We start from the raw sequence: 23801 nt of genomic DNA on the forward strand, positions 1-23801 counted from the left end.
TAGAGAGAGAGTGAAACAGAGATAGAGAGGAGTGAAACAGAGACAGAGAGAGAGAGAGTGAAACAGAGAGAGAGGGGGGGGGGAGAGAGGGAGTGAAACAGAGACACAGAGAGAGAGTGAAACAGAGAGAGAGAGAGAGGGAGTGAAACAGAGAGAGAGAGAGAGAGGGAGTGAAACAGAGACAGAGAGAGGGAGTGAAACAGAGAGAGAGAGAGGGAGTGAAACAGAGACAGAGAGAGAAAGTGAAACAGAGAGAGAGGGAGTGAAACAGAGAGAGAGAGAGAGAGTGAAACAGAGACAGAGAGAGTGAAACAGAGACAGAGAGAGTGAAACAGAGACAGAGAGAGGGGGAGAGAGGGAGTGAAACAGAGACAGAGAGAGAGAGAGTGAAACAGAGAGAGAGGAGGGGGGGGAGAGGGAGTGAAACAGAGACACAGAGAGAGAGTGAAACAGAGAGAGAGAGAGGGAGTGAAACAGAGAGAGAGAGAGAGGGAGTGAAACAGAGAGAGAGAGGGAGTGAAACAGAGAGAGAGAGAGGGAGTGAAACAGAGACAGAGAGAGAGAGTGAAACAGAGACAGAGAGAGAGAGTGAAACAGAGACAGAGAGAGAGAGAGAGTGAAACAGAGACAGAGAGTGAAACAGAGAGAGAGAGGGGAGAGAGGGAGTGAAGCAGAGACAGAGAAGGAGAGAGGGAGTGAAACAGAGACAGAGAAGGAGAGAGGGAGTGAAACAGAGAGAGAGAGAGAGAGAGAGTGAAACAGAGAGAGAGAGAGTGAAACAGAGAGAGAGAGAGAGTGAAACAGAAAGAGAGAGAGAGAGTGAAACAGAGAAAGAGAGAGAGAGAGTGAAAGAGAGAGAGAGAGTGAAACAGAGAAAGAGAGAGAGAAACAGAGAGAGAGAGAGAGTGAAACAGAGAGAGAGAGAGAGTGAAACAGACAGAGAAGGAGAGATGGGGAGAGAGGGAGTGAAACAGAGACAGAGAGAGAGAGAGAGAGTGTGAAACAGAGAGAGAGAGAGTGAAACAGAGACAGAGAGTGAGTGAAACAGAGAGAGAGAGTGAGTGAAACAGAGAGAGAGAGTGAGTGAAACAGAGAGAGAGGGGAAAGAGGGAGTGAAGCAGAGACAGAGAAGGAGAGAGGGGGAGAGAGGGAGTGAAACAGAGAGAGAGAGACAGAGAGAGAGAGAGTGAAACAGAGACAGAGAGAGAGAGAGAGTGAAACAGAGAGAGAGAGAGGGAGTGAAGCAGAGACAGAGAAGGAGAGAGGGGGAGAGAGGGAGTGAAATGGAGACAGAGAAGGAGAGAGGGGAGAGAGGGAGTGAAACAGAGAGAGAGAGAGTGAAAGAGAGAGAGAGTGAAAGAGAGAGAGAGAGAGAGTGAAACAGAGAGAGAGAGTGAAACAGAGAGAGAGAGTGAGTGTGAGACAGAGAGAGAGAGAGAGTGAAACAGAGAGAGAGAGAGAGTGAAACAGAGAGAGAGAGAGAGTGAAACAGAGAGAGAGAGAGAGTGAAACAGAGAGAGAGAGAGAGTGAAACAGAGAGAGAGAGAGAGTGAAACAGAGAGAGAGAGAGAGTGAAACAGAGAGAGAGAGTGAAACAGAGAGAGAGAGTGAAACAGAGAGAGAGAGTGAAACAGAGAGAGAGAGAGTGAAACAGACAGAGAAGGAGAGATGGGGAGAGAGGGAGTGAAACAGAGACAGAGAGAGAGAGAGAGAGAGTGAAACAGAGAGAGAGAGAGAGAGTGAAACAGAGAGAGAGAGAGAGAGAGTGAAACAGAGAGAGAGAGGGGGAGAGAGGGAGTGAAACAGAGAGAGAGAGAGAGAGGGAGTGAAACAGAGAGAGAGAGAGAGAGTGAAACAGAGACAGAGAGAGAGAAACAGAGACAGAGTGAAACAGAGACAGAGTGAAACAGAGAGAGAGTGAAACAGAGAGAGAGTGAAACAGAGAGAGAGTGAAACAGAGAGAGAGTGAAACAGAGAGAGAGTGAAACAGAGAGAGAGTGAAACAGAGAGAGAGTGAAACAGAGAGAGAGTGAAACAGAGAGACAGTGAAACAGAGAGACAGTGAAACAGAGAGAGAGAGACAGTGAAACAGAGAGAGAGAGACAGTGAAACAGAGAGAGAGAGAGACAGTGAAACAGAGAGAGAGAGACAGTGAAACAGAGAGAGAGAGAGACAGTGAAACAGAGAGAGAGAGACAGTGAAACAGAGAGAGAGAGACAGTGAAACAGAGAGAGAGAGACAGTGAAACAGAGAGAGAGAGACAGTGAAACAGAGAGAGAGAGACAGTGAAACAGAGAGAGAGAGAGACAGTGAAACAGAGAGAGAGAGACAGTGAAACAGAGAGAGAGAGAGAGTGAAACAGAGAGAGAGAGAGAGTGAAACAGAGAGAGAGAGAGTGAAACAGAGACAGAGAGAGAGAGTGAAACAGAGACAGAGAGAGAGAGTGAAACAGAGACAGAGAGAGTGAGTGAAACAGAGACAGAGAGTGAGTGAAACAGCGACAGAGAGTGAGAAACAGAGACAGAGAGTGAGAAACAGAGACAGAGAGTGAGTGAAACAGAGACAGAGAGTGAGTGAAACAGAGACAGAGAGTGAGTGAAACAGAGAGAGAGGGGAAAGAGGGAGTGAAGCAGAGACAGAGTAAGGAGAGAGGGAGTGAAACAGAGAGAGAGAGACAGAGAGAGAGAGTGAAACAGAGACAGAGAGAGAGAGAGAGTGAAACAGAGACAGAGAGTGAAACAGAGAGAGAGAGGGGAGAGAGGGAGTGAAGCAGAGACAGAGAAGGAGAGAGGGAGTGAAACAGAGACAGAGAAGGAGAGAGGGAGTGAAACAGAGAGAGAGAGAGAGAGAGAGTGAAACAGAGAGAGAGAGTGAAACAGAGAGAGAGAGAGAGTGAAACAGAAAGAGAGAGAGAGAGTGAAACAGAAAGAGAGAGAGAGAGTGAAACAGAGAAAGAGAGAGAGAGAGTGAAAGAGAGAGAGAGAGTGAAACAGAGAAAGAGAGAGAGAAACAGAGAGAGAGAGAGAGTGAAACAGAGAGAGAGAGAGAGTGAAACAGACAGAGAAGGAGAGATGGGGAGAGAGGGAGTGAAACAGAGACAGAGAGAGAGAGAGAGTGTGAAACAGAGAGAGAGAGAGTGAAACAGAGACAGAAGGAGAGAGGGGAGAGAGGGAGTGAAACAGAGAGAGAGAGAGAGTGAAACAGAGAGAGAGAGAAACAGAGAGAGAGAGAAACAGAGAGAGAGAGAAACAGAGAGAGAGAGAAACAGAGAGAGAGAGAAACAGAGAGAGAGAGAAACAGAGAGAGAGAGAAACAGAGAGAGAGAGAGAGAGAGAGAGAGGGAGTGAAACAGAGAGAGAGAGTGAAACAGACAGAGAGAGAGTGAAACAGAGACAGAGAGAGAGAGAGAGAAACAGAGACAGAGAGGGAGAGAGAGTGAAACAGAGAGAGAGGGAGTGAAACAGAGACAGAGATAGAGAGAGAGTGAAACAGAGAGAGAGAGGAGTGAAACAGAGACAGAGTGAAACAGAGAGAGAGAGAGAGAGAGTGAAACAGAGACAGAGAGTGAGTGAAACAGAGAGAGAGAGTGAGTGAAACAGAGAGAGAGAGTGAGTGAAACAGAGAGAGAGGGGAAAGAGGGAGTGAAGCAGAGACAGAGAAGGAGAGAGGGGGAGAGAGGGAGTGAAACAGAGAGAGAGAGACAGAGAGAGAGAGAGTGAAACAGAGACAGAGAGAGAGAGAGAGTGAAACAGAGAGAGAGAGAGGGAGTGAAGCAGAGACAGAGAAGGAGAGAGGGGGAGAGAGGGAGTGAAATGGAGACAGAGAAGGAGAGAGGGGAGAGAGGGAGTGAAACAGAGAGAGAGAGAGTGAAAGAGAGAGAGAGTGAAAGAGAGAGAGAGAGAGAGTGAAACAGAGAGAGAGAGTGAAACAGAGAGAGAGAGTGAGTGTGAGACAGAGAGAGAGAGAGAGTGAAACAGAGAGAGAGAGAGAGTGAAACAGAGAGAGAGAGAGAGTGAAACAGAGAGAGAGAGAGAGTGAAACAGAGAGAGAGAGAGAGTGAAACAGAGAGAGAGAGAGAGTGAAACAGAGAGAGAGAGAGAGTGAAACAGAGAGAGAGAGAGAGTGAAACAGAGAGAGAGAGTGAAACAGAGAGAGAGAGTGAAACAGAGAGAGAGAGTGAAACAGAGAGAGAGAGAGTGAAACAGACAGAGAAGGAGAGATGGGGAGAGAGGGAGTGAAACAGAGACAGAGAGAGAGAGAGAGAGAGTGAAACAGAGAGAGAGAGAGAGAGTGAAACAGAGAGAGAGAGAGAGAGAGTGAAACAGAGAGAGAGAGGGGGGAGAGAGGGAGTGAAACAGAGAGAGAGAGAGAGAGAGGGAGTGAAACAGAGAGAGAGAGAGAGTGAAACAGAGACAGAGAGAGAGAAACAGAGACAGAGTGAAACAGAGACAGAGAGAGAGTGAAACAGAGACAGAGAGAGAGTGAAACAGAGACAGAGAGAGAGAGAAACAGAGACAGAGAGAGAGAGAAACAGAGACAGAGAGAGAGAGAAACAGAGACAGAGAGAGAGAGAAACAGAGACAGAGAGAGAGAGTGAAACAGAGAGAGAGAGAGTGAAACAGAGAGAGAGAGAGTGAAACAGAGACAGAGAGAGTGAAACAGAGACAGAGAGAGTGAAACAGAGACAGAGAGAGTGAAACAGAGACAGAGAGAGGGGGAGAGAGGGAGTGAAACAGAGACAGAGATAGAGAGAGAGTGAAACAGAGATAGAGAGGAGTGAAACAGAGACAGAGAGAGAGAGAGTGAAACAGAGAGAGAGGGGGGGGGGAGAGAGGGAGTGAAACAGAGACACAGAGAGAGAGTGAAACAGAGAGAGAGAGAGAGGGAGTGAAACAGAGAGAGAGAGAGAGGGAGTGAAACAGAGACAGAGAGAGGGAGTGAAACAGAGAGAGAGAGAGTGAAACAGAGAGAGAGAGAGTGAAACAGAGACAGAGAGAGTGAAACAGAGACAGAGAGAGTGAAACAGAGACAGAGAGAGTGAAACAGAGACAGAGAGAGGGGAGAGAGGGAGTGAAACAGAGACAGAGATAGAGAGAGAGTGAAACAGAGATAGAGAGGAGTGAAACAGAGACAGAGAGAGAGAGAGTGAAACAGAGAGAGAGGGGGGGGGGAGAGAGGGAGTGAAACAGAGACACAGAGAGAGAGTGAAACAGAGAGAGAGAGAGAGGGAGTGAAACAGAGAGAGAGAGAGAGGGAGTGAAACAGAGACAGAGAGAGGGAGTGAAACAGAGAGAGAGAGAGGGAGTGAAACAGAGACAGAGAGAGGGAGTGAAACAGAGACAGAGAGAGAAAGTGAAACAGAGAGAGAGGGAGTGAAACAGAGAGAGAGAGAGAGTGAAACAGAGACAGAGAGAGTGAAACAGAGACAGAGAGAGTGAAACAGAGACAGAGAGAGGGGGAGAGAGGGAGTGAAACAGAGACAGAGAGAGAGAGAGTGAAACAGAGAGAGAGGAGGGGGGGGAGAGGGAGTGAAACAGAGACACAGAGAGAGAGTGAAACAGAGAGAGAGAGAGGGAGTGAAACAGAGAGAGAGAGAGAGGGAGTGAAACAGAGAGAGAGAGGGAGTGAAACAGAGACAGAGAGAGGGAGTGAAACAGAGACAGAGAGAGAGAGTGAAACAGAGACAGAGAGAGAGAGTGAAACAGAGACAGAGAGAGAGAGAGAGTGAAACAGAGACAGAGAGTGAAACAGAGAGAGAGAGGGGAGAGAGGGAGTGAAGCAGAGACAGAGAAGGAGAGAGGGAGTGAAACAGAGACAGAGAAGGAGAGAGGGAGTGAAACAGAGAGAGAGAGAGAGAGAGAGAGTGAAACAGAGAGAGAGAGAGTGAAACAGAGAGAGAGAGAGAGTGAAACAGAAAGAGAGAGAGAGAGTGAAACAGAGAAAGAGAAGAGAGAGAGAGAGTGAAAGAGAGAGAGAGAGTGAAACAGAGAAAGAGAGAGAGAAACAGAGAGAGAGAGAGAGTGAAACAGAGAGAGAGAGAGAGTGAAACAGACAGAGAAGGAGAGATGGGGAGAGAGGGAGTGAAACAGAGACAGAGAGAGAGAGAGAGAGTGTGAAACAGAGAGAGAGAGAGTGAAACAGAGACAGAAGGAGAGAGGGGGAGAGAGGGAGTGAAACAGAGAGAGAGAGAGAGTGAAACAGAGAGAGAGAGAAACAGAGAGAGAGAGAAACAGAGAGAGAGAGAAACAGAGAGAGAGAGAAACAGAGAGAGAGAGAAACAGAGAGAGAGAGAAACAGAGAGAGAGAGAGAGAGAGAGAGGGAGTGAAACAGAGAGAGAGAGTGAAACAGACAGAGAGAGAGTGAAACAGAGACAGAGAGAGAGAGAGAGAAACAGAGACAGAGAGGAGAGAGAGTGAAACAGAGAGAGAGGGAGTGAAACAGAGACAGAGATAGAGAGAGAGTGAAACAGAGAGAGAGAGGAGTGAAACAGAGACAGAGAGAGAGTGAAACAGAGAGAGAGAGAGAGAGAGTGAAACAGAGACAGAGAGTGAGTGAAACAGAGAGAGAGAGTGAGTGAAACAGAGAGAGAGAGTGAGTGAAACAGAGAGAGAGAGTGAGTGAAACAGAGAGAGAGGGGAAAGAGGGAGTGAAGCAGAGACAGAGAAGGAGAGAGGGGGAGAGAGGGAGTGAAACAGAGAGAGAGAGACAGAGAGAGAGAGAGAGTGAAACAGAGACAGAGAGAGAGAGAGAGTGAAACAGAGAGAGAGAGAGGGAGTGAAGCAGAGACAGAGAAGGAGAGAGGGGGAGAGAGGGAGTGAAATGGAGACAGAGAAGGAGAGAGGGGAGAGAGGGAGTGAAACAGAGAGAGAGAGAGTGAAAGAGAGAGAGAGTGAAAGAGAGAGAGAGAGAGAGTGAAACAGAGAGAGAGAGTGAAACAGAGAGAGAGAGTGAGTGTGAGACAGAGAGAGAGAGAGAGTGAAACAGAGAGAGAGAGAGAGTGAAACAGAGAGAGAGAGAGAGTGAAACAGAGAGAGAGAGAGAGTGAAACAGAGAGAGAGAGAGAGTGAAACAGAGAGAGAGAGAGAGTGAAACAGAGAGAGAGAGTGAAACAGAGAGAGAGAGAGTGAAACAGAGAGAGAGAGTGAAACAGAGAGAGAGAGAGTGAAACAGACAGAGAAGGAGAGATGGGGAGAGAGGGAGTGAAACAGAGACAGAGAGAGAGAGAGAGAGTGAAACAGAGAGAGAGAGAGAGTGAAACAGAGAGAGAGAGAGAGAGAGTGAAACAGAGAGAGAGAGGGGGGAGAGAGGGAGTGAAACAGAGAGAGAGAGAGAGAGAGAGGGAGTGAAACAGAGAGAGAGAGAGAGTGAAACAGAGACAGAGAGAGAGAAACAGAGACAGAGTGAAACAGAGACAGAGAGAGAGTGAAACAGAGACAGAGAGAGAGTGAAACAGAGACAGAGAGAGAGAGAAACAGAGACAGAGAGAGAGAGAAACAGAGACAGAGAGAGAGAGAAACAGAGACAGAGAGAGAGAGTGAAACAGAGAGAGAGAGAGTGAAACAGAGAGAGAGAGAGTGAAACAGAGACAGAGAGAGTGAAACAGAGACAGAGAGAGTGAAACAGAGACAGAGAGAGTGAAACAGAGACAGAGAGAGGGGAGAGAGGGAGTGAAACAGAGACAGAGATAGAGAGAGAGTGAAACAGAGATAGAGAGGAGTGAAACAGAGACAGAGAGAGAGAGAGTGAAACAGAGAGAGAGGGGGGGGGGGGAGAGAGGGAGTGAAACAGAGACACAGAGAGAGAGTGAAACAGAGAGAGAGAGAGAGGGAGTGAAACAGAGAGAGAGAGAGAGGGAGTGAAACAGAGACAGAGAGAGGGAGTGAAACAGAGAGAGAGAGAGGGAGTGAAACAGAGAGAGAGAGAGAGGGAGTGAAACAGAGAGAGGGAGTGAAACAGAGACAGAGAGAGGGAGTGAAACAGAGACAGAGAGAGAAAGTGAAACAGAGAGAGAGGGAGTGAAACAGAGAGAGAGAGAGAGTGAAACAGAGACAGAGAGAGTGAAACAGAGACAGAGAGAGTGAAACAGAGACAGAGAGAGGGGGAGAGAGGGAGTGAAACAGAGACAGAGAGAGAGAGAGTGAAACAGAGAGAGAGGAGGGGGGGGAGAGGGAGTGAAACAGAGACACAGAGAGAGAGTGAAACAGAGAGAGAGAGAGGGAGTGAAACAGAGAGAGAGAGAGAGGGAGTGAAACAGAGAGAGAGAGGGAGTGAAACAGAGACAGAGAGAGGGAGTGAAACAGAGACAGAGAGAGAGAGTGAAACAGAGAGAGAGAGAGGGAGTGAAACAGAGACAGAGAGAGAGAGATAGTGAAACAGAGAGAGTGAAACAGAGAGAGAGAGAGAGGGAGTGAAACAGAGACAGAGAGAGAGAGTGAAACAGAGAGAGAGAGAGAGTGAAACAGAGACAGAGAGAGAGAGTGAAACAGAGACAGAGAGAGAGAGGGAGTGAAACAGAGAGAGAGGGAGTGAAACAGACAGAGGAGAGAGGGAGTGAGACAGAGACAGAGAGAGGGAGTGAAACAGAGAGAGAGAGAGGGAGTGAAACAGAGAGAGAGAGAGGGAGTGAAACAGAGACAGAGAAGGAGAGAGGGAGTGAAACAGAGACAGAGAGAGAGAGTGAAACAGAGAGGGAGTGAAACAGAGAGAGAGGGAGTGAGACAGAGACAGAGGAGGAGAGAGGGAGTGAGACAGAGACAGAGAGAGGGAGTGAAACAGAGACAGAGAGAGAGAGTGAAACAGAGAGAGGGAGAGGGAGTGAGACAGAGACAGAGAGAGAGAGAGGGAGTGAGACAGAGAGAGAGAGAGAGAGAGGGAGTGAGACAGAGACAGAGGAGGAGAGAGGGAGTGAGACAGAGACAGAGGAGGAGAGAGGGAGTGAGACAGAGACAGAGAGAGAGAGTGAAACAGAGAGAGGGAGAGGGAGTGAGACAGAGACAGAGAGAGAGAGTGAAACAGAGACAGAGAGAGGGAGTGAGACAGAGGGAGTGAGAGTGAGACAGAGGGAGTGAGACAGAGACAGAGAGAGGGAGTGAGACAGAGACAGAGAGAGGGAGTGAGACAGAGACAGAGACAGAGGGAGTGAGACAGAGGGAGTGAGACAGAGACAGAGGGAGTGAGACAGAGGGAGTGAGACAGAGACAGAGAGAGGGAGTGAGACAGAGACAGAGAGAGGGAGTGAGACAGAGACAGAGGGAGTGAGACGAGGTGGGGGGAGAGATGACTCCAGCCTTTCCCACTCGATGCGATGCAGTTGCTGCTCCAGCCCAGTGTCCGCTCTCAGTGAGCGGCTCCCGGTGAGTGTCCGAGGATCAGCCGCTCTCTCTCTCCCCTATCCCGGGACTGATCCTAGCAACAACCCGCCCCTATAAACAGCCCGGGATCCGGCCCATTGGCCGCCCGTTTCCAGGTTGCGCCCAGTCTGGGCCGGATTAAATCAGAGATTTCGTTTGAAATTCAGTTCGAGGCCAAACTCAAAATAACCCAGTTTAACCCGAATAGAGGGTATTTACCCAGCCCAGGGGTATTTACCCAGCCCAGGGGTATTTACCCAGTCTAGGGGTATTTACCCAGTTTAATCCCCAGCCCAGGGGTATTTACCCAGCCCAGGGGTATTTACCCAGCCCAGGGGTATTTACCCAGTCTAGGGGTATTTACCCAGTTTAATCCCCAGCCCAGGGGTATTTACCCAGCCCAGGGGTATTTACCCAGTCCAGGGGTATTTACCCAGTCTAGGGGTATTTACCCAGTTTAATCCCCAGTCCAGGGGTATTTACCCAGTTTAATCCCCAATCCAGGGGTATTTACCCAGTTTAATCCCAGTCCAAGGGTATTTACCCAGTTTAATCCCAGTCCAGGGGTATTGACCCAGTTTAATCCCAGTCCAGGGGTATTGACCCAGTTTAATCCCAGTCCAGGGGTATTGACCCAGTTTAATCCCAGTCCAGGGGTATTGACCCAGTTTAATCCCAGTCCAGGGGTATTGACCCAGTTTAATCCCAGTCCAGGGGTATTTACCCAGTTTAATCCCAGTCCAGGGGTATTTACCCAGTTTAATCCCAGTCCAGGGGTATTTACCTGGTACAGTCCAATGTGTCAGTGATTCACCCTCATTCCTCCCATTAACACAGCCCGTGATGTTGAACTCAGTGAGCAGTGAAGCCAGTTTTATTGTGTTTTTGATTTTAATTGTTATCTTTCTATTTAATAGATTACAGGTATTCAGTGCTTTACAGTATTAATGGCTAGAAACAACTTGCCAGGAGATATCTGGAATACTATAATTATCATACAGACTCTAAAATATTGTTCAGTAAATATCCATCGAAAGGTGGAGTGTGCATGCATGGTTTCGAACACGGTAAATTACTGACGACACATACACGTGTCGCACAGGATGATCCCAGGGCATCAACATACCAACAAACAAATGCAAAAGCAACATCACATGACAATCAGTTACAGTGAGAGTGAGCACTGGACTCATCGATGGCATCTCTGGGATACAGAGAAAGGGACTGAGGGAGAGAGTGTAGGAGAGGGTGTCTGAGAGAGAGAGAGCGAGAGACTGAGGGAGAGAGTGAGGGAGAGGGGTCTGAGAGAGAGAGCGAGCGAGGGACTGAGGGAGAGTGTGAGGGAGAGCGGGTCTGATAGAGCGAGGGACTGAGGGAGAGTGAGGGAGAGGGGGTCTGAGAGAGAGAGAGAGGGACTGAGGGAGAGAGTGAGGGAGAGGGGGTCTGAGAGAGAGCGAGAGACTGAGGGAGAGGGGTCTGAGAGAGCGAGGGACTGAGGGAGAGTGTGAGGGAGAGGGGGTCTGAGAGAGCGAGGGACTGAGGGAGAGGGTCTGAGAGAGAGAGCAAGGGACTGAGGGAGAGGGGGTCTGAGAGAGAGAGCGAGGGACTGAGGGAGAGTGTGAGGGAGAGGGGGTCTGAGAGAGCGAGGGACTGAGGGAGAGGGGGGTCTGAGAGAGCGAGCGAGGGACTGAGGGAGAGTGTGAGGGAGAGGGGGTCTGAGAGAGCGAGGGACTGAGGGAGAGGGGGTCTGAGAGAGAGTGAGGGACTGAGGAAGAGTGTGAGGGAGAGGGGGTCTGAGAGAGCGAGGGACTGAGGGAGAGTGTGAGGGAGAGGGGGTCTGAGAGAGCGAGGGACTGAGGGAGAGGGGGTCTGAGAGAGAGAGCGAGGGACTGAGGGAGAGTGTGAGGGAGAGGGGGTCTGAGAGAGCGAGGGACTGAGGGAGAGTGTGAGGGAGAGGGGGTCTGAGAGAGCGAGGGACTGAGGGAGAGGGGGTCTGAGAGAGAGAGCGAGGGACTGAGGGAGAGTGTGAGGGAGAGGGGGTCTGAGAGAGCGAGGGACTGAGGGAGAGTGTGAGGGAGAGGGGTCTGAGAGAGCGAGGGACTGAGGGAGAGGGGGTCTGAGAGAGAGAGCAAGGGACTGAGGGAGAGTGTGAGGGAGAGGGGGTCTGAGAGAGCGAGGGACTGAGGGAGCGGGGGTCTGAAAGAGAGAGCGAGGGACTGAGGGAGAGCATGATGGAGAGGGACTGAGAGAGGGAGAGCGAGGGACTGAGGGAGAGAGTGAGGGAGATGGGGTCTGAGAGAGAGTGAGGGACTGAGGGAGAGAGTGAGGGAGAGGGGTCTGAGAGAGAGAGCGAGGGACTGAGGGAGAGAGTGAGGGAGAGGGGTCTGAGAGAGAGAGAGGGGGACTGAGGGAGAGAGTGATGGAGATGGGGTCTGAGAGAGAGCGAGGGACTGAGGGAGAGAGTGTGGGAGAGGGGGTCTGAGAGAGAGAGCGAGAGACTGAGGGAGAGTGTGGAGAGGGACTGAGGGAGAGAGTGATGGAGAGGGACTGAGAGAGCGTGGAGAGGGACTGAGGGAGAGTGTGATGGAGAGGGACTGAGAGAGAGCGTGGAGAGGGACTGAGGGAGAGAGTGATGGAGAGGGACTGAGAGAGAGCGTGGAGAGGGACTGAGGGAGAGAGTGATGGAGAGGGGTCAGAGAGAGCGAGAGCGAGGGACTGAGGGAGAGTGTGAGGGAGAGGGGGTCTGAGAGAGCGAGGGACTGAGGGAGAGGGGGGTCTGAGAGAGCGAGCGAGGGACTGAGGGAGAGTGTGAGGGAGAGGGGGTCTGAGAGAGCGAGGGACTGAGGGAGAGGGGGTCTGAGAGAGAGTGAGGGACTGAGGAAGAGTGTGAGGGAGAGGGGGTCTGAGAGAGCGAGGGACTGAGGGAGAGTGTGAGGGAGAGGGGGTCTGAGAGAGCGAGGGACTGAGGGAGAGGGGGTCTGAGAGAGAGAGCGAGGGACTGAGGGAGAGTGTGAGGGAGAGGGGGTCTGAGAGAGCGAGGGACTGAGGGAGAGTGTGAGGGAGAGGGGGTCTGAGAGAGCGAGGGACTGAGGGAGAGGGGGTCTGAGAGAGAGAGCAAGGGACTGAGGGAGAGTGTGAGGGAGAGGGGGTCTGAGAGAGCGAGGGACTGAGGGAGCGGGGGTCTGAAAGAGAGAGCGAGGGACTGAGGGAGAGCATGATGGAGAGGGACTGAGAGAGGGAGAGCGAGGGACTGAGGGAGAGAGTGAGGGAGATGGGGTCTGAGAGAGAGTGAGGGACTGAGGGAGAGAGTGAGGGAGAGGGGTCTGAGAGAGAGAGCGAGGGACTGAGGGAGAGAGTGAGGGAGAGGGGTCTGAGAGAGAGAGAGGGGGACTGAGGGAGAGAGTGATGGAGATGGGGTCTGAGAGAGAGCGAGGGACTGAGGGAGAGAGTGTGGGAGAGGGGGTCTGAGAGAGAGAGCGAGAGACTGAGGGAGAGTGTGGAGAGGGACTGAGGGAGAGAGTGATGGAGAGGGACTGAGAGAGCGTGGAGAGGGACTGAGGGAGAGTGTGATGGAGAGGGACTGAGAGAGAGCGTGGAGAGGGACTGAGGGAGAGAGTGATGGAGAGGGACTGAGAGAGAGCGTGGAGAGGGACTGAGGGAGAGAGTGATGGAGAGGGGTCAGAGAGAGCGAGAGCGAGGGACTGAGGGAGAGAGTGAGGGAGAGGGGTCAGAGAGAGAGAGAGGGGGACTGAGGGAGAGAGTGATGGAGATGGGGTCTGAGAGAGAGCGAGGGACTGAGGGAGAGAGTGTGGGAGAGGGGGTCTGAGAGAGAGAGAGAGGGGGACTGAGGGAGAGTGTGTGGGAGAGGGGGTCTGAGAGAGAGAGCGAGAGACTGAGGGAGAGTGTGGAGAGGGACTGAGGGAGAGAGTGATGGAGAGGGACTGAGAGAGCGTGGAGAGAGAGTGATGGAGAGGGACTGAGAGCGAGCGTGGAGAGGGACTGAGGGAGAGAGTGATGGAGAGGGACTGAGAGAGCGTGGAGAGGGACTGAGGGAGAGAGTGATGGAGAGGGACTGAGAGAGGGAGCCACTGGAAGGGGGAGAAATGAACAGGAAAGGGGCTCTGAGAGAGGAAGTGAAGATCTGATAGAAGGAATATCAGACAGTGACCGGTGAGAAGGATTTGGACATGGAGAGATAAAGGGAGAGTGAGGGGTGATATCTCAAAGCTACACTGTGCTATATTTGAGGTATTGCTCTGCTACTGCTACAAAGTGCCTTGGCCCCAATACTGGCTGACTTCAGGAGGCATCACACTGTAGGTTGGAGTCTGATTCATTGCTGGTGCTTCCTTCACACGATCAGGGGTCTGTAGATGTGACTGGGGTCTCCGCTGTCCTTCAGATCAGTGTTACTAGGAATGGAGAGTGGGTGTTCAATCGTGTCTTCAGTCAGAGGTGTACCTGAGATAGTTAGAGGAGATTGTTAGCGCCAAGTGTCAGCACCTCCAACAGGAGGTGACCCAGCTCCTGTGTCTCACTGTCTTGTCTACACTGCTTACTACTTAACCAATCTTTGTGTCACTGGCAAACATGGACATATGGCTATTGTTTAATCTAAGTCATTAATAAATGTAGTGAATAGTTGAGGCCCCAACATAGATCCACATGGGAGACCACTAGTCACATCCTTTCAAGTACCTATCCATTATCTCTGGTCATCCACTGCTTAACCAATCTCTTGACCAGATCCATAATTTTCCTTTAATTCAATGAGCATTAATTTTTAGCTATCAGTCTATGTGGAACCTTCTAGAAGAGTGCATATGAACTACATCCATAGCCTGTCCACTACAGCTACTTCCTCAAAAAACTTCAATTAGCATTATTAGACATGTCCTACCCTTTACAAATAGATGTTGGTTCCCTCTAATCAGCTTATAAATTTCTAAATGCTGAATGACTCAGTACTTAAATTAAAGAATCCATTAACTCCCCTACAATGGCTGTTAGACTAATAGCTTGATAATTTCCTGGTCTCTCTCTCCCTCTCCTCTTAAATAATAGAGTTACATTTGCAATTTTCCAATCTTAAAGGGACACTTACTGAACCAAGAGAAGTTATGACTGCAAATTCCTCAAATACTTTCTTTAAAACCCTGTGCTGGAACAGGTCCTGAGGATTTGTCAATATTTAGAGTCTGATTTTTCTCTAATACAGTTTTCTTGCTTACGTTTAACTTTAGTCTGTTCCAATCTTTCATTCATTATTCATTTCTTTCCCACTGTGAAGACTGACAAAATAATTGTTCAATAAATTTGCCATTTCCTTATTTCCACTTAAAAGAACCAATATTTGACTTGAACATCCATTTTTTTCTAATATAAAATTGTAAAAACATTAATATCACTCACAAGATTATTTTAACACCCAGCCTGATCTACACCTGATTTACTCCTGGCCCAATTTACACCCAATTTACCCCTGGCCTGATTTACACCCAATTTACCCCTGGCCTGATTTACACCCAATTTACCCCTGGCCTGATTTACACCAGAATTACATCTGGCCCGATTTACACGCGGCCCAGGGCAGTGTGTAGAAACATTCTTCACACATGTCCAAATTAGAATCTCCATTTCCCTTTGGCAGTTGGGATTAATCCAGAGATATGATGCCTATTGCCTAAATAGTAACAAACTGCAAGAGAATTGGGTGTAGGGTGACCAATAGGAAGGAGCCATGTTGGTTGGTGTAATGGAGTGAATCTGCACTGCCCAGGACCCAGTCACACACTTGTTCAGTGCTGGCAAACCGAGAACGTCACACACAAGGACCACACGGGACAGGAGTAGACAGTTAAAGGAAGAGGGAGAGCCAAACAGGAGAGAGGAAGGTCTCACTGTAAACTGATTAGCCCCAACAAGCACACAACGGCTGAGGCACAGACAGCGCACAGATGACACAGAGTGCAAATGCATGCACAGGTGGAGACAACACAGACACAGACAGCTCAGACAGCACTGGCACAGACACAGACAAAGTTATACAGCACAGAAACAGGCCCTTCGGCCCATCATGTCCATGCCGGCCATCAAGCACCTATCTATTCTAATCCCATTTTCTGGCACTTGGCCCGTAGCCCTGTATGCTATGGCGTTTCAAGTGCTCATCCAAATACTTCTTAAATGTTGTGAGGGTTCCTGCCTCTACCGCCCCCTCAGGCAGTGTGTTCCAGATTCCAACCACCCTCTGGGTGAAAAACACATTTCCTCAAATCCCCTCTAAACCTCCTGCCTCTTACCTTAAATCTACGTCCTCTGATTATTGACAGCTCCACTAAGGAGAAAAGTTTCTTCCTATCTACCGTATCTATGCCTCTCATAATTTTGTATATCTCTATCAGGTCCCCCCTCAGCCTTCTCTGCTCGAAGGAAAACAACCCCAGCATATCCAGTCTTTCTTCATAGCTGAAACTCTCCAGCCCAGGTGAATCTCCTCTGCACCCTCCCCAGTGCAATCACATCCTTCCTATAGTGTGGCGACCAGAGCTGCACACAGCGGCCAGGATTTTCCCCTTGGCGATTTGGGGGCGGGGCCTGGTCGCCGAGGGGAAAATGATGCGGGATGACATCGGGAGGAATCCCCGACATCATCCTGGTCCCTTTAAATTTTTAGGAAGGCAGGCAGACAGCTGATTTCGCTGTCCGCCCACCGACCTGTCAATGGCCAATTGAGGCCACTGACAGGCTAGTTAATGTACTTAAAGACCTGCCCGGCCAACCTTAAGGCTGGTGGGCAGGCCAGGAGCCCCAGCGAGCTCCAGTTTATTGATGAAACTTCAGCCACTGTTTTGAACAAAAATAATAAACTTTATGTATTCTTTATTAACATGTCCCATCTCGTGTGACATTGTCACATGAGGGGGACATGTTAATAATTTTTTAATGTTTCTATTTTTAAAGTTTTTACCACTGTCAGTAATCTCCCTGAGACAGGACTTTGTCTCAGGGAGAAGTGCGCACTTTGACAGATGGGGAATCCCTCTCCCCCCCCACACAGGAAGGGCATAGTGCTTCCCGTCGGGGATGCCGCTGGGTGGGCCTTTATTGGCCCGCTCACTTACAGTGGTGGGGGTCAGCTGCCCGCCCGCCACCAAGCCGGTGGGGCCCGCCCGCCATCCAAGGGCAAGATTCTGCCCAGTACTCCAGCTGTGGCCTAACCAGCATTTTATACAGCTCCAACGTAACCTCCCTGTTCTTACAGTCAATGCCTCGGCTAATAAAGGCAAATATCCCATATGCCTTCTTAACCATCTTATCTACCTGTGCTGCTGCCTTCAGGGATCTATGGACATGTGCACCAAGGTCCCTCTGATCCTCTGTGCTTCCTAGAGTCCTCAATTCATTGTGTATTTCTTTGCCATGTTAGTCCTCCAAAAATGCATCACCTCACACTTCTCAGGATTAAATTCCATTTGCCACTGCTCAGCCCATCTGACCAGCCCGTCTATATTGTCCTGTAATCTGAGATTTTCCTCCTCATTATTTACGACACCACCAATTTTCATGTCATCTATGAACTTACTGATCATACCTCCTATATTCACGTCTAAATCATTAATGTACACTACAAACAGCAAGGGTCCCAGCATCGATCCCTGTGGTACACTTCTCATCACAGGCTTCCAATCACAAAAACAACCTTCGACCATCACCCTCTGCTTCCTGCCACTCAGCCAACTTTGGATCCAATTTGCCAATTTGCCCTGGATCCCATGGGCTCTTACCTTCTTGACCAGTCTCCCATGCGGGACCTTGTCATATGCCTTACTGAAGTCCATGTAGACAACATCAACTGCACCACCCTCATCTACACAACTAGTTACCTCCTCGAAAAATTCAATCAAATTTGTTAAACATGATCTCCCCTTGACAAAGCCATACTGACTATCCCTGATTAATCCCTGCCTCTCCAAGTGGAGATTAATCCTGTCCCTCAGAATTTTTTCCAATAGTTTCCCTACCACTGATGTTAGACTCACTGGCCTGTAATTACCAGGTTTACCCCTCCTACCATTCTTGAATAATGGTACCACATTCACTATCCTCCAGTCCCCTGGCACCTCTCCTGTGGCTAGAGAGGATTTGAAAATTAGTGTCAGAGCCCCTGCTATCTCCTCCCTTGCCTCACATAGCAGCCTGGAATAAACCTCATCTGGGCCTAGGAATTTATCCATTTTCAAGCCCGCTAAAACCTCTAATACCTCCTCCCTTTCAATGCTAATTTTTTCAAGTATATCACAGTCCCCCTTCCTGATTTCTACACCTACATCGTCCTTCTCCATAGTGAACATCGATGAAAAGTAATCATTTAAACCTCACCTACATGCTCTGGCTCCATGCACAGATTGTCACTTTGGTCCCTGCTTATCTTGCCCTTTGTATATTTATAAAATGCCTTGGGATTTTCTTTTATCTTGCCCGCCAGTGTTTTTCATGCCCCCTCTTCGCTCTCCTAATTACTTTTTAAAAAAGTATCCCCTACACTTTCTGTACCCCTTTGGGGCTTCTGCTGTTTTCAGCCCTCTGTATCTGCCATAAGCCTCCTTTTTTTAGCTTATCCAATCCTTTATATCTCTTGACATCCAGTGTTTCCTGGACTTGTTGGTCCCACCCTTCACCTTTACGGGAACATGTTGGCCCTGAACTCTCACTATTTCCTTTTTGAATGACTTCCACTGGCCTGATGTAGATTTTCCTACAAGTAGCTGCTCCCAGTCCACTTTAGCCAGATCCTGTCTTATCATATGCAAATCGGTCTTGACCCAATTCAGGACCTTTTCCATAACTGCCTTAAATCTTACAGAGTTATGGTCACTATCCCCGAAATGCTCCCCCACTGACACTTCTACCACTTGCCTGGCTTCATTCCCTAAGATTAGGTCCAGTATCGCCCCTTCTCTTGTAGGACTTTCTACATGCTGCCTCAAAAAGCTCTCCTGGATGTCCTTTAAGAATTCTTCCCCCTCTAAGTCTTTCACACTAAGATTATCCCAGTTAATATTGGGAAAGTTGAAAACCCTGACTATTATTACCCTATTATTTTTACACTTCTCTGAGATTTGCCTACATATCTGCTCCCCTGTCTCCCCCTGACTGTTTGGGGGCCTATAGTACACTCCCAGCAAAGTGATTGCCCCTTTTTTGTTTTTAAGTTCTACCCATATGGTCTCATTTGAGGAACCTCCTAAGATACCTTCCTTACTGCAGTAAATGACTCCTTGATCAATAGCGTAATGCCACCTCCTCTTTTACACCAGCCCAACCCCTTCACACCTGAAGATTCTATAACTTGGAATATTGAGCTACCTGCCCTTCCCTCAACATGTCTCTGTGAATATCATATTCCCATGTGTTAATCAACGCCCTCAATTCATCTGCCTGACTTGTAAGACTCCTTGCATTAAAATAGATGCAGTCCAGTCTTGCTCTATTCCCTTGTGCCTTAACAGGTCTATATTTGCTCTGCCTTCCAGACTGACTTAGTTTCTCTTCTATATTTGGCTGTGCATCACCCCCTACTGTATCTCCACTCTGTGTCCCACCCCCCTGCCAAATTAGTTTAAATCCCCCACCCCCACAACAGCACTAGCAAACCTCCCCACAAGGATATTGGTCCCGTTCCGGTTCAAGTGCAACCTGTCCAACTAGTACAGGCCCCACCTTCGCCAGAAACAGACCCAGTGATCCAGGAAACTAAAGCCCTCCCTCCTGCACCGTCTCTTCAGCCACACATTCATCCTCTCTGTCCTCCTATTCCTATACTCACAGGGAGTATTCCAGAGATTACAACCTTTGAGGTCCTGCTTTTTAATCTGCCACCTACCTCCCTAAATTCTCGTGACAGGACCTCATCCCTCTTTCTATCTATGTTGTTGGTACCAATGAGAACCATGACCCCTCTGATAGCGTGGGCACAGACAGCGTGGGCACAAACAGTGTGGGCACAGATGGCGCAGCCACAGACACTGACAGTGGGGCACAGGTGGCACAGGCATGAGCACATGGCACAGGCATGGGCACAGATGGCACAGGCATGAGCAGACAGAACGGGAGTGGGCACAGAGCACGGGATGGGCACAGGCATGGGCACAGACAGCACGGGATGGGCACAGGCATGGGCACAGACCGCATGGGCACAGACGCGCAGGCTGTCCAACAACTACCCACAGGATGACACAAGGCCTCAGGCTCAGTAAAGGACAGACAAACGTCAATAACTAAAAGACACAACAGCAAAGAAATTGGAGAAAACTAATCATTGTCAGTAAGTTATTTTAGCATTTGGATTTAAAGCAATTTTACTGAGAGAAACTGGATCCATAGAGGATTGGTTCAGATTCGCAGATCTGGAGCCAGACCATTCACAATACTCAGCGGAGAAAAACAGGGTCACAGAAAATGCAACAGACGGTTGGAGCTGAGCTAATGAGGAGATTAGGTGTGGGAGGGAGTTAACACAAAAGGCAGAATTTTTCACTTGGCTTGCGGGCGCATACCTGGGTCGGGTCACTCGAGTGTAAAATAGTGCGTGACCCGCTCGAGTGTAAAATAGTGCGTGACCCGCTCGAGTGTAAAATAGTGCGTGACCCGCTCGAGTGTAAAATAGTGCGTGACCTGCTCGAGTGTAAAATAGTGCGTGACCCGCTCGAGTGTAAAATAGTGCGTGACCCGCTCGAGTGTAAAATAGTGCGTGACCCGCTTGAGTGTAAAATAGTGCGTGACCCGCTCGAGTGTAAAATAGTGCGTGACCCGCTCGAGTGTAAAATAGTGTGAGATGATGTCGGGCGAGTGTCGCGACATCATCACGTAATATTTTGATTGGGCGCGTGTGCTAAACTTGGAAACGCGCCTACTGACAATTAAGAGGTTTATTAAGCACATTAACGGCACAATTAACTGGGATTTTTCGCTGTCCATCCAACGTTATGGTTGATGGTCAGGTGAATTGGCCTGGCAGCCTTTGCATTATTCAGGAAACCTCATCCATGGGCAAGATTTGGTTTCAGTCGTTACATTAAAAAAATAAAAATGCTTGCACAGAATTCTCATGTTGTATATGTTTCTGATGCATGGGCAATTTTTCCGGATTTTAAAATCTGTTTTTATTGGATTTGAAGTCTTCAACTCCCTGAGACAGCTCTCCGTCTTCAGGGAGCTTTCCTGTCAGTGCTCTCCCGGGCCCGCGCTGACTTCAGTGCCCACCCTCTTCCCACCCTCACCCCAGCAGCGCTGAGCATTTCAGCACGCACTTCACGCTGGCTAATTGGCCGATTGAGGGCAGTGGGCCGTTTCCTAGCCGTTTCCAGGCCTGTTGACCGCACCACTCGCCAACCTCAAAGTTCTGGCCAAAGAGTTCCTTCTTCACTGAGGTCAGCGCGTGTGTGTTACAGATGTCAGCGTGTGTGTGTTACAGAGGTCAGCGTGTGTGTGTTACAGAGGTCAGCGTGTGTGTGTGTGTTACTGGGGTCAGCGTGTGTGTGTGTTACTGGGGTCAGCGTGTGTGTGTGTTACTGGGATCAGCGTGTGTGTGTGTTACTGAGGTCAGCGTGTGTGTGTGTTACTGAGGTCAGCATGTGTGTGTGTGTGTTACTGGGGTCAGCGTGTGTGTGTGTGTTACTGGGGTCAGCGTGTGTGTGTGTTACTGGGGTCAGCGTGTGTGTGTGTTACAGAGGTCAGCGTGTGTGTGTGTTACTGGGGTCAGCGTGTGTGTGCGTTACTGGGGTCAGCGTGTGTGTGTGTTACTGAGGTCAGCGTGTGTGTGTGTTACTGAGGTCAGCGTGTGTGTGTGTTACTGAGGTCAGCGTGTGTGTGTGTGTTACTGAGGTCAGCGTGTGTGTGTGTGTGTGTTACTGGGGTCAGCGTGTGTGTGTGTGTGTTACTGGGGTCAGCGTGTGTGCTAATGAGGGAGAGACCCAGCCTATGTGGTGAGCAGGAGTGCGGGGTTGTGAGTTCATTGCTGTATTTGGCAGGTCTGCTGTCAGACGTGGACGTCTGAGCCACAACGTTTAACCAGTATCTGTCTTGCTGCAATGCCAGCAATGGCTGTCCACTTGGTGCTAGGCAGAGGGCAAAGGGCACTCGGAGACACCATCCATTGTATCTTTTCCATTTTGCATGGCTGCTTATCAAATGGATTAGAATTAGGCAACAATTGAGCATCTCTTTTCAGATAAAGCAATCTTACCCACAAAATAGACACTTTGAAAAGAAATTCCCTTTCAACAGATCAGCAAGCGGCACTGATTTTAATAATTTGATCTTACTCCAGGGCAGGGAAGGCATCTGTTAAGGAGAGGGACGGAGTAGGGAAGGGTTAGTACAGGCCTAGATTGGGGTCATATTGGTCAGGTGAAAGTCTAGTGTTTAGTTGAAGTTATGAGATGGGGAAATGTTCTTTAATCATCTGTTCAATGCACATGCTCAGTCACCACTCACCAGGCACAGCATCCTCTGGACAGGGGTCATTGTCCAATCGCATCAGGCCTGTCTGCTCATTGTTATTGTCACACACAAGAGCTGTGACAGCTCCCGGCCACCATCCTGTAGCGGGGGTAGAAATGGAACAAGGTGGGCAGGTGATGAAGAAATCTCAGAATGACCAGCTCACCAGATTGAAGTAAAACCCAAATACGCCTGAAGTGAGTAATGGTGAGAATGGAAATAGCGTTCAGCTTTCCTGAGCGACTGTGCCAAACAGCCCACGCCCCGGTCTTGCCAGCCTCTCCTTTGGCATGACTCAGAGCAAACCAGTTCAGTTGGCTGGTATCAGTCACAGTTACAGACTGGGCCCTGAATTAAAACCAAACATCTCTCACAGAGCCACGGACTGACATCATCCTGCACTGACATCCACTCAGGACATCCTCCAAACTGGAATTATCCCCCCACACCCCCGGCCCACACAGAATCTCCCTGCACTGAATCTCCCCTGGCACCACCATCTCTACCCGTTTCGCCAGACACCACCTGCATGTTCCAATCATGGCAAGAAAATGTGAACTCTCAGTGCCCCCGACTGACAGGAGGTGCCCAGTGGGAGGATACGGGGCAGGAAGTGGGCATGAGGTGTGTCCCTGTCTCCCTGCTCCATTCATTGGCGCAGCGACTGTGAACTGGGAAGAGCCGGGGGGAGGGGGGTGAGGCAGGGGAGAGGTGTGCAGACGGGGGGAGAGGGAGGTGAGGGGAATGAGGAGGGGAAGGGGAAAGGGAGGAGGAGGGAGAGGAGGGGAGGGTGAGTGGGGAAGGAGAGGGGAAGGGGGGGAGAGGGGAAGGGGGGGAGAGGGGAAGGGGAAAGGGGGGAGAGGGGAAGGGGAAAGGGTGGAGAGGGGAAGGGGAAAGGGCGGAGAGGGGAAGGGCGGAGAGGGGAAGGGGAAAGGGCGGAGAGGGGAAGGGGAAAGGGGGGAGAGGGGAAGGGGAAAGGGGGGGAGAGGGGAAGGGGAAAGGGAGGGAGAGGGGAAGGGGAAAGGGGGGAAGGGGAAAGGGGGGAGAGGGGAAGGGGAAAGGGAGGGAGAGGGGAAGGGGAAAGGGAGGGAGAGGGGAAGGGGAAAGGGGGGAGAGGGGAAGGGGAAAGGGAGGGAGAGGGGAAGGGGAAAGGGAGGGAGAGGGGAAGGGGAAAGGGAGGGAGAGGGGAAGGGGAAAGGGAGGGAGAGGGGAAGGGGAAAGGGAGGGAGAGGGGAAGGGGAAAGGGAGGGAGAGGGGAAGGGGAAAGGGGGGAGAGGGGAAGGGGAAAGGGGGGGAGAGGGGAAGGGGAAAGGGGGGGAGAGGGGAAGGGGAAAGGGGGGAGAGGGGAAGGGGGAAGGGGGGAGAGGGGAAGGGGGGAGAGGGGAAGGGGAAAGAGGGGAGAGGGGAAGGGGAAAGGGGGGAGAGGGGAAGGGGAAAGGGGGGAGAGGGGAAGGGGAAAGGAAGAGGGCGGGGGAGGTAGGGGAAGGGGGGAGATGGAAGAGGGAGAGAGGGAGGGGGAGAAGAGGGAGTGGGGAGGGGGAGGAGGGAGGGGGAGGGGGGTGAAGAGGGAGTGGGGAGGGGAGGGGGGTGAAGAGGGAGTGGGGAGGGGGGTGAAGAGGGAGGGGGGTGAAGAGGGAGGGGGGTGAAGAGGGAGTGGGGAGGGGGAGGAGGGAGGGGGAGAGGGGTAAGAGGGAGGGGGAGAAGAGGGAGGGGGTGAAGAGGGAGTGGGGAGGGGGAGGAGGGAGTGGGGAGGGGGAGGAGGGAGGGGGAGAAGAGGGAGGGGGGAGAAGAGGGAGGGGGGTGAAGAGGGAGTGGGGAGGGGGGGAGGAGGAGGGGGGGAAGGGAGGGGAGTGAGGAGGAGGGGGGGGAAGGAGGGGGAGGGGGGAGGAGGGGGGGGAGGGTGGGGGAGGGCTAAGTGGGGTGGTGGACCACCCATGGTAAGATGG

At 50.5% G+C, this 23801-nt stretch overlaps 1 protein-coding gene across 5 annotated transcripts in view; it reads right to left on the minus strand.

The window, feature by feature from the left end:
• Positions 1-13089: 13089 nt before the first annotated feature.
• The window catches only part of LOC144673132 (E3 ubiquitin ligase RNF157-like), an 80089-nt gene continuing 69377 nt past the window's right edge, over positions 13090-23801 (minus strand). For 4 of the 5 annotated variants that reach the window (XM_078535122.1, XM_078535118.1, XM_078535119.1 and 1 more), the window contains 2 exons: positions 21850-21954; positions 13090-13812 (listed from right to left, as the gene is read on the minus strand). In XM_078535122.1, the coding sequence (XP_078391248.1) occupies positions 21892-21954 (63 nt within the window). In that variant the 3' untranslated portion in view covers positions 13090-13812; positions 21850-21891. The remainder of the gene's footprint in view (positions 13813-21849; positions 21955-23801) is intronic. The other variant, XM_078535120.1, reaches the window with a different exon arrangement.

Source organism: Cetorhinus maximus, unplaced genomic scaffold (genome assembly GCF_964194155.1).
Source record: "Cetorhinus maximus unplaced genomic scaffold, sCetMax3.hap1.1 HAP1_SCAFFOLD_298, whole genome shotgun sequence".
NCBI lineage: Eukaryota > Metazoa > Chordata > Chondrichthyes > Lamniformes > Cetorhinidae > Cetorhinus > Cetorhinus maximus.